Source organism: Hordeum vulgare, chromosome 4H (assembly GCF_904849725.1).
Source record: "Hordeum vulgare subsp. vulgare chromosome 4H, MorexV3_pseudomolecules_assembly, whole genome shotgun sequence".
NCBI classification, from domain to species: Eukaryota; Viridiplantae; Streptophyta; class Magnoliopsida; order Poales; family Poaceae; genus Hordeum; species Hordeum vulgare.
The window spans coordinates 524,871,283-524,880,475 of NC_058521.1; the positions used below are offsets into that span (position 1 = coordinate 524,871,283).

The following is a 9,193-nucleotide window of genomic DNA, read 5'->3' on the forward strand; positions in this document are numbered from 1 at the left end:
CAACTGTAAATCTTATTTATGCAGCAACTACATGAAAAAGCTAGAATCAAGTTGTTTCTTACTAAGAAAAAACAAATTATTACATCACAATTCATATAATAAGGACGCACTATTTCTTTGTACAAGAATGTTTAGTGGTAAAAGTAGTTGAAGCTTTCTCTATCGGCGATTTCTTTTTTAAAAGATGCAATGTGCAACAACAAGAATCGAATGAGTAGTTATTGGACCAGTTAGACGAGACTCATAGCAACAACAACCAAAAATATGACATGTGAGGTCAAAAGAATAAAATGATGGGTTAAAAAAAGATAAATACAAAATACAAAAATATTATGTGAATGAGACCCTAAAACGCTTGTGGACGTGTCGGGGCGCGGTTGGAGATGCTCTTAGCCCCCCGATCTTCTTCCCTGATCTCCGCGAAGGAAAGCGAAATGTGAAAAATCGCGGAGCACACCCTCGTCCCCGTAGTCCGCCACTGGCAACTGGCAACCAATTCGGTCTCCCTTTCCCTAATCTCGCTCCCCAGTCCGTCTCCGGGCTCCGCACGGCGCGCACCGACAGCTTACCTTGGCGCCCTGTCTCGCGTTCGCGGTAGCTCGGCGCAACGGTGGGCGCCTCGGCCGGCTGTCTCTCCACCGGACAAGCAGTACCATACTAGTAGCAGCAAAGGTATTAAGCACTCTCTCGACTAGCTCGGAGCAATTTGCTACACTGCCTGCTGATTGCGCCCGATTGTTAGGTCGGGCCATGTCGAGCGCGGTGGTGAACGGGCTGGCCGGCGCCGGCGGCGGTATCATCGCCCAGATCATCACATACCCCCTCCAGACCGTACCGACCTCTCTCCCATCCCGCCAAAACTAGTTCCTGTACTCGCCTCCAATCAGCTCACTCCCCTCATTTCCTGGTGATGTCTGGAGCAGGTGAACACTCGGCAGCAGACAGAGAGGTCAGCGAAGAAGAAGAAGGCCGGTAGTGGTGGCTCCGACGCTTCCACCCTCTACCAGATGCTCCAGGTGATTCCTCTTAGGTACTATATCGTTTATTTACAGTTGCCAATGCCAATGCCCTAGTGGTTAATTGTGGATTCAAGTGACTGCAGCTGGTCCAGACGGAAGGCTGGGGTGGGTTGTACAGCGGCCTCAAACCCTCACTTATTGGCACCGCTGCCTCCCAGGTAAACCACAATAGTTTTGTAATTTTTGATCTGCTTTTCTGTCTGTGCAACATTATTCTCGAAAAATCATGGATCTACGGTGTTCTTTCCCAGTACGTAACACTTGGATAATTCCATCTACTCTGATTGAATTGTGTATCATATTTGTGTTTTTTCATTTGCAGGGAATCTATTACTACTTCTACCAGCTTCTGAAGAACAAGGTGGAAGATGTGGCAGCTGCTCGTGGGAAAAAGGGCCTAGGGGATGGCACTGTTGGGATGTTTTCTTGGCTTGTTATTGCAGCTGTTGCTGGGTAAGTCAATCTGCTTGCATTCGTTCAACGGACCAGTCACTTAACTTTCTTGAAACGATAATGAAAGAAATCCTGGCTGGGGCTGTTCACTTATCTATTGGTGTTTGTGTAAGAGGGCATTCCAGCAGCTTCGATGCAATCAAACAAAGGCTTTTGCAGAAGAGTTGCGCACTTGCGCCTGTGGAAGCTTTGACTTTGACATGAACATATAAATGTTCACTAACTGTTGAAACCTGAAATCATTTTGAACTAGATAGCAGGTGACAATATGCAATATATATATTTTTTAAACGGAGACAATATGCAATAAATAATAATGTATGGGCAGCTATGACTGTTGCCCTGTTCCTGCCTGTGACTGACCGAAGCACTGATTGACATTAGGTTGTAAGCTTGTAATCCTGTCCAGCCAAGGCAGTTTCTGTTCTGATGAATTATAATTTTACCATGTCCCAACCCAAACTCAATCACCTTACACTCCTTCATAGTTGTCTAGTGGATTATACCCTCTTCACAATGAAAGATCAGTGACAACTTCTAGATGAAATTTATCTTTAGTGAGTACACCTAGGTGACATGTGTTGGGTTGGTTGCAGGGACAAATACAACGGGAATAACCAACCGAACACGTAAACTGCTAAATGGTACTTCCTCTTTCCGGAATTAGTTGGCACTCAAACGGATGTATCTAGATGTATTTCAGTGCTAGATACATCCATTTGAGCGACAAGTAATCCCGGACATAGGGAGTAGGAATAGTCCATAAGGATATCAGGGTTCCGTTTCTCTGCAGCCATCTAGTTTCATTACCTCTGTTGTAGTGCTGCAGTCCTTTTCATCCGGGTTGTATCTGTTTGGATTATGCATCTTTAAGTTATTCATGAATATCATGCCACGCGTTTCAGTTCTTCACAGTTATCTTGGTTTATTTATTGGTAAAAACTGAAGCATCTCTATGAATAAAAAAAAACCGAGTTGAGATTGATCCTTAGGCATGCTCATGGAATCCTTTCTCTGCTTCAGGTCAATCAATGTTCTTCTTACAATTCCAATATGGGTTCTTGTCACACGTATGCAGGTAAACTTTATTAAACGAACATCCTTTGATTTGGCATGAGAACCACCGAATTTCGTTGAACAAAAGAGCTACCAGAAGACTACAAGATTCAGAATAGGCTTAATGAGACCCTATTGTAATGAAGCGGTGCAACGATTTCCGCTACATCCTAATACGTGTATACTGTGTTTGCTTTGTCTTTGATGAGGAATCCTTGAACATGTCCGATTCTATTACCAAAGCACAATGGTTACTACTTATCAGGCCACACCATCCTTTCATGAAATTAGTTGGAAGTCCATACGGTCGTTACCAGGCCTGTACTAGTAATGCAACCACTATTACAGAAAACCTGTGCAAAGGTTTTGCACACTCTAAGAGATTATAATTATAACGCTACCACTAATAGTTTGCAATGTGTCTATATGCTGTTCCATAGAAATTAATGCTTTATTTATATCTGATCAGTAGATGATTTGCCTGCTACTTTTCAGACACATACGCAGGCAGAAAGGAAGGTGATAGAGTCCAAGAGGGAGCTTTTGCTTAAGGAAATACCCAGGGCCAATTCAATGGATGCTCATATTCTTAAGGATAGATTAGCAAAACTTGATTCTGAAAAACCTTGCCCATATGGCACAATTCAAGCGGTGAGCACTCTTTTTCTTAAGTTGTCGAATGGTCTTACTATACTGATTCCTTGAAAATACTAATAAACATCAAAATTAAATACCGTTTCTGAGGGGTCCCAACCATATATCTTTTTAAAATGTAATTACTGATGATATTTCTGCTGAAATTTTTGAGTTTAAACTTCAAGTTACATTAAGCTTGTCTGTAGAGCCTACAAGCACCAGATAGGCCGAGCATTCATCTAGATTCCACTCCACCAACTATTTAGTCTCGAATTACGTTGTTCGATACCTTATTTTTGTTGGCTTGATTACTGCACCTTATATGACGAATATCATCTGCTAAAACTTCCATCCTTATATTTGAACAGTAACGATGACTGGCATTAGAACACTGCAGTGTCCAGTCTTGATAATTAACTTTCTACTTCTCAACTGAAGTTCCGAGACATAATCATACTTACTACTATCAGTGTTAAACAGATCCGGGAAGTCTATCGTGAATCAGGCATAAGTGGATTCTGGAAAGGACTTATTCCGACACTAATTATGGTTTGTTATCCGTTTCAAGAACATTAGAACCAAAATTTAGTGGACATATATGTAATTCCATTGGTTGAACCATGTGAACCTTCAGGTATGCAATCCATCAATTCAGTTTATGATATATGAAACGCTGTCAAAGCGTCTCCAGTCGAAGCGGTCTGGAAAGCGATTCCCCAAGAAGAACATCACTGCTATGGAGGTATGGGATATTTATCTATAGCTCATGTCTCCATGTTCATGAATATATGTTATTTTGGACTGTTTAATTGCATACCCTTGCATACCCTTGATGCTTGATATAATAAATATTCTTCATTGGCGATGCAGTTATCTCAGACCACTTCTCTACAACTCTAGCACATTCGGTTACATGATTGTATTTCAACATATACACTGTGATTATTTGAGAAATCTAGATCATTTAGTGGCACTAACGGCGAGGACATTTATAGATACTGTTTTTAGGCATGCCTGCATGTTGTACAATTTCCAGCTTGTGAGGTACCTTAAGGGAGGAGGATCCTTGACTCCTTGTTATTTCTTGCTCCATTTTGGTACAAATGCAATGTTATCTGTTATTGCAGTTAGACAATTAGTTATTTCTCGTTGTCTCGTTCCACATCCCAGATCTATATTTGTTTGGTTGTACTTCAAATCCAAAGCTAAACAACAGTGCAAGTTTTTGGAAATATTCTCACATATATTTCTATGTTTCATTCTCAGTATTTTCCCTTGAACAGGTATTTTTATTAGGTGCAATAGCAAAGCTGGGAGCTACTGTTGTGACCTACCCGTTGTTAGTGGTCAAGGTAAGAAGTATTTGGGAGACCAGTTTCAGTTTTCACTTCATCACCTGCAAAGTTTATCACCAATGTGCTGCCCCACCCATACTCATCCGAAGCACATCTGGTAGAAAGATGCCCCAAGTTAGAAAATTTAGGAAAAAACTGAAACATAATTTGCGAACATATCCAAATGAGTCAACTGGATTATACCAAGTTGAACTGCAAAGCAGACTCTGATGAAAGGGGTTTCTTTCCATTTTATTACTCTGTTTCTTAGTTCTAGCAAAGAAGTACTACTTGATCTTCCGCAGTGCAGTATTGAGAAAAATAGCCCCATCAGTAGGCTCACTGCTTACCATCTAGTACCTGAGGCATAGCATCATGAATGTCTGGTTCTGTCATCTATGTTATCGCACAACACCATCAAAATTTCACTCAAAAAGAGTTGAATCTAGATCTGCTGTGGAATGTGGATGCAACCAATTGCACCTTTAAGTCAATCAGGCATGCAGCTACACACGGTATTCCGGGCGGTTTGAAAAGAGGTTTACATTAACAGCCAAGAAGTTATGTTCTGTTCATTCTGTTTTGATCGTTGTATTGTATATCCCCTTGCAGTCTAGGTTGCAGGCAAAACAAGAAATTGGCAGAAACGCGGCGTCCAGATATACAGGTATCTTGTACCAGTGTATTTAACCAAAACTAGTGAAAAGCGTCGGAGTTTTAATGGTTTTCTGAACCAGTGTGCACTGATTGTGCACGATCTTCTGTGTCCTCGTTTTATGTCTTGTGTATCTACTCGTGTCACTTCTGTTCAAAAGCGGCGTGAGATTGACCACCTGTATTTACCAGGTACATTGGATGCGATATTGAAGATGATTCGCTACGAGGGATTGCACGGATTTTACAAAGGAATGGGCACAAAGATTGTACAGAGTGTTTTTGCCGCCTCGGTCCTTTTTATGGTGAAGGAGGAGCTGGTCAAGTTTGTGATTCTTTTAGTAGCCAGGAGTAGGACTCTGCTTCTTACTAGATCTAACAAACGATAGATCTTGTTTTGTGATCAGATTATTTTATGGTGTCAACACGTAGTATTCCTCTTGAAAATGCACTTTCAGTTCTTTATTAGTCAGAAAATCTTAAGTATCTCTAATTGCCAAAGATGTTCTTCTTTGTGGTGCCCATTCATTTTAGTGCCTCGGGAAATCCATAGCCTAAGTCCCAGACATTGATATAGTTGTGGTTTATTGAACCGGGGGGCTTGAGCCGTCTGGCGGTGTGCGATGTTGGTTGTCACTGTCTCAATGACGCTGTCGCTTGGTGCAATGGCAAGTGACCACTGGCATCTGGAGCTGTCTGGCCACTTATTTCATCGAAAGCAGCTAGCTGAACCGAGTTTGTTCACTGGTAATCGCTTATGTGAACTAAAAGTCTAAAACTACGACACTTATGGATCAGAGGGAGTAATTCTTTTGGTTTATAATCCGCTTTGTTGCACCGGATCTTAGTCACATGGGGAAATATTGCTGGGGCATGCGAACCTCGGTGTCCATTGGAAGTGTCGTCCTGCTCGTAACAACACGCCCCTGCTCATAACAACACGCCATCTGACTCGCAACACCGGCAACTAGTACATGGCAATGCAGCTTGGCTCACACCATCGTGTCCATTGGAAGCACCATCGCTTGTAGCAGTCCACATGGCCCCTCACAACATGACGTCTCTCTGATCGTAGCCTTGGCCATCACCCACGTCGCTACCTAGCATCAATGGTCCTCTCGTGCAGAATCATCGGATATCTGTCATTGTCGTGATTCTAAATCTGACAGTAAAGGGGCATATGAACGAAGCAGGTCCGTTGACAAGGGAGGCCAAACTGACCGACCGCACAGGGCCCCTAAAATCTTGAGGCCCCCGATTAAAGAAAAAAAAACTGAAGGTAACACGCTGCCTGCTAGTCTGAACCCTAGGCCGTGACCTTCGCGAGTCCCCTGCCCACACACATCTGTGCCGCCTCTCGCCATCTACCACCCTTGTGTGCGAAGAATTCGACGGCTGATGGTTGTTGCGTACTGCCGCCGGCGTATGCTCTCCAGCGGTGTAGCCCCGTTGGCTAGCTGCTCCGTGCTAGCATCACTGTAACGTTCCTAGCAGTGCTCCCCTTCTTCCCCCTGGCAACCCAACACACCGCTGTGTTGCTGTTGCCGGGCGCTTGTCGGCTGGCCCTGCCTCCATCCGGATGACGCAACCATCATCCTGGTGCTGCTGCGGGGCGTTGGCCCTGCCTCTGCTATGCCCAAACTCCAAAGCTGAGAAACAATGGCACTGATCAGTAGGTAAATTACTGGATCGGGACAAGCAAACAACACTACAAGATTCATTTGAGCTGGCATCATGTATGTGTTGATTTCCACATTGATGCATTTAAACATTTAACCGATTGAATTAAAAAAATATCTGTGTGTATGTATGGATTTGAACCCAAATTGATGAATTTTTTATACATGTCATAGAAAAAGATGCAGATATATTTTTGTTGTCGCCACGCAACAATAGAAATGTCTACACATATGGGAGGAATGGATGGGCAAACTGTTGATTCAGTATTTTTTATATCCCTTATTATTATTTGTATTTTTTTGTCTTGTTTTATGTAGTTTGTTTTATCGTTAAGCATTGAGTTTAAGTTCTATATATATTGTGCATTGGAGCAAATTTTTGTTTGCTTTCTCGTGATGTGGTTCCTGGATAACTATTTTTTGGATAGTTCTTTGGTATACATTAAAATTTTATGACCGTATTTTGTTCAGGGTCCCTAAATTCCTGAGACGGCCCTGGAACGAAGTATGATGTACTGAGATGCAAGTGGGTGACACAAGATCGTATACAGGTCTAGGCCCCTCGTGGTGGAGGTAAAGACTCTAGTCTTGTTCTTGTGTATGAGAATAAGACTACGATGGTTGTGAACCCTCGGCTCGAAACCTTGGGCAGGCTTATATAGAGTCTGCCATGCACCTCGGCCCATTCGTGTCGTAAGTGCTACTACACGGCATACTGAATGCCAGTTTCATGTCCATCATGAGTGAAAATGGACGCCTTAAACAGCTATTGAAGCGATTGATAATGCTTGATATTTATTGCATAGTAAAGACTCGAATGTAACTCTTCTCTGAATGCTCCTCGCCGTTGGACTTCCATGAAACCTGACTAGTTACATCCCAACTGATAAAGCTCCCGGTTGATGGGTGAACTGACTAAGGTCCTGTTTGGAACCATAGTAGATTATGATAATATGAATCATGAAGATAGACTATATAATCCGATTTATGAAAATAATCTAGATGGACATGTTTGAAGGTCAGATTATATAAACTGTAATCCAGATTTTACATTGTATAATGACCTGTCTGTCCTTTATTTATTTTTTTAAGAGGAGGATGGCGGTGGTAGAAATGTAATTATCTTCCACTTTACAAGGATAATGCGTCATTAGCAATTCATAATCTGATTTTAGCTGGGGTAGAATAGATTGTGAGTTTTTAATAATCTGTTCATCTACTTTTTATAATCTACATCATAATCTGTCATGTTTGGAGACAGAATATATTATAAAAACTAGATTATATAATCTGAATGGTTTCAAACAGGGCCTGAAGAAGATCCCCTTACCTGTGTCTGCTTTCACTCGGCCGCCACCACTTGTTGTTAGTGTTTATCTGGTCCTGTACATTGAGGGGTCTAGGCTTGCATGGCCTCTTAAAGCATCTCCAACAGTCGCGCTAAATAAATGTTGCATCGCAAATTTGTCTTTTTTAGTACGTGCAATCGATAATTGGGCTCCAGCGGACGCGTAATAAAAACGCGCGCGGTCTGAATCGCCATCGTGCGTTGTGTATTTGGTGCGCCCGCTTCCGCGCGTCGCACACTCGAGCGCTCGCGCCGCACTCTCTCCGCCGTGCCACCTTCGCCCCGCCCCGCGCTGCCGGTGGCGAATTGACCCGATGGACGCCCGTGCCGGCACCCCCCTCACCTCTTCCTACACCCGTGGCCTCTCCGCCGCCGTCGCCGCAAACCCTAGGGCGGCATGGGAGGCATGAGTTTTGCGTCTCTTATGGGAGGCATGGGAGCACCTCCGGGCGGCATGGGCGGAATATCTTCTGGTGTGCCTCACACACCTTTGCATGACGCCGTTGAAGATATTGCCAACACCGCGCCCGACAATGAAGAGGAGGAGGAAGAACCGTCTTCAGATGATGAATCAGAGGAAGAGGAAGAGGAAGATGAAGACGAGGACGAGGCTTGATTGTTGATGGGCCATTCGTTGGTGTAAACTTTTGTGTCATGAACTTGGTTCAGAATTTGAACTTGGTTGAATGATGTTGTGGGCATGAATTTGAACTTGTGGGCATGAACTTTTTATGTCATCATGAACTTGTTTGTGTGATTTAAATTATGTCATGTCTTTTGTTTTGATGTTTGAAATTCATTTCGTGTCCAAAATGTAACATATGGCAAGCGCCGGCTGCTCGCGCGCGCTGCATTTTAACGCGTCTGCTGAAGCTACGTGCGCGCGCTAAAGTTTACAGCGGCCGTTGGAGCCGGCGCTTCCCGCCGCGTCAAAACAAGCAATCGACGCGCTACAAACACATTTTATCGCGCCGCGCGTTGGACGGTTATTGGAGATGCTCTTACCTGGGCCCA

General features: G+C 43.4%; 1 protein-coding gene across 1 annotated transcript; it reads left to right on the plus strand.

Moving 5' to 3' along the window:
* The first annotated feature begins 384 nt into the window (after positions 1–384).
* On the plus strand, positions 385–5,599 carry LOC123449262 (peroxisomal nicotinamide adenine dinucleotide carrier-like). Its single transcript, XM_045126409.1, has 12 exons — positions 385–672; positions 743–831; positions 924–1,016; positions 1,103–1,177; positions 1,342–1,472; positions 2,496–2,550; positions 3,024–3,179; positions 3,645–3,713; positions 3,799–3,906; positions 4,448–4,516; positions 5,111–5,165; positions 5,345–5,599. Exons 2-12 carry the CDS (start codon positions 751–753, stop codon positions 5,539–5,541), a joined length of 1,089 nt encoding a protein of 362 aa, XP_044982344.1. The 5' UTR covers positions 385–672; positions 743–750; the 3' UTR covers positions 5,542–5,599.
* The last annotated feature ends 3,594 nt before the right edge of the window (positions 5,600–9,193 follow it).

Coding starts and splice junctions, on each gene's coding strand:
- LOC123449262 (XM_045126409.1), top strand. CDS start 751: ATGTCGAGCGCGGTGGTGAACGGGCTGGCCGGCGCCGGCGGCGGTATC. Junction 832..923: donor TCACATACCCCCTCCAGACC/GTACCGACCTCT, acceptor TGTCTGGAGCAG/GTGAACACTCGGCAGCAGAC. Junction 1,017..1,102: donor CCCTCTACCAGATGCTCCAG/GTGATTCCTCTT, acceptor AAGTGACTGCAG/CTGGTCCAGACGGAAGGCTG.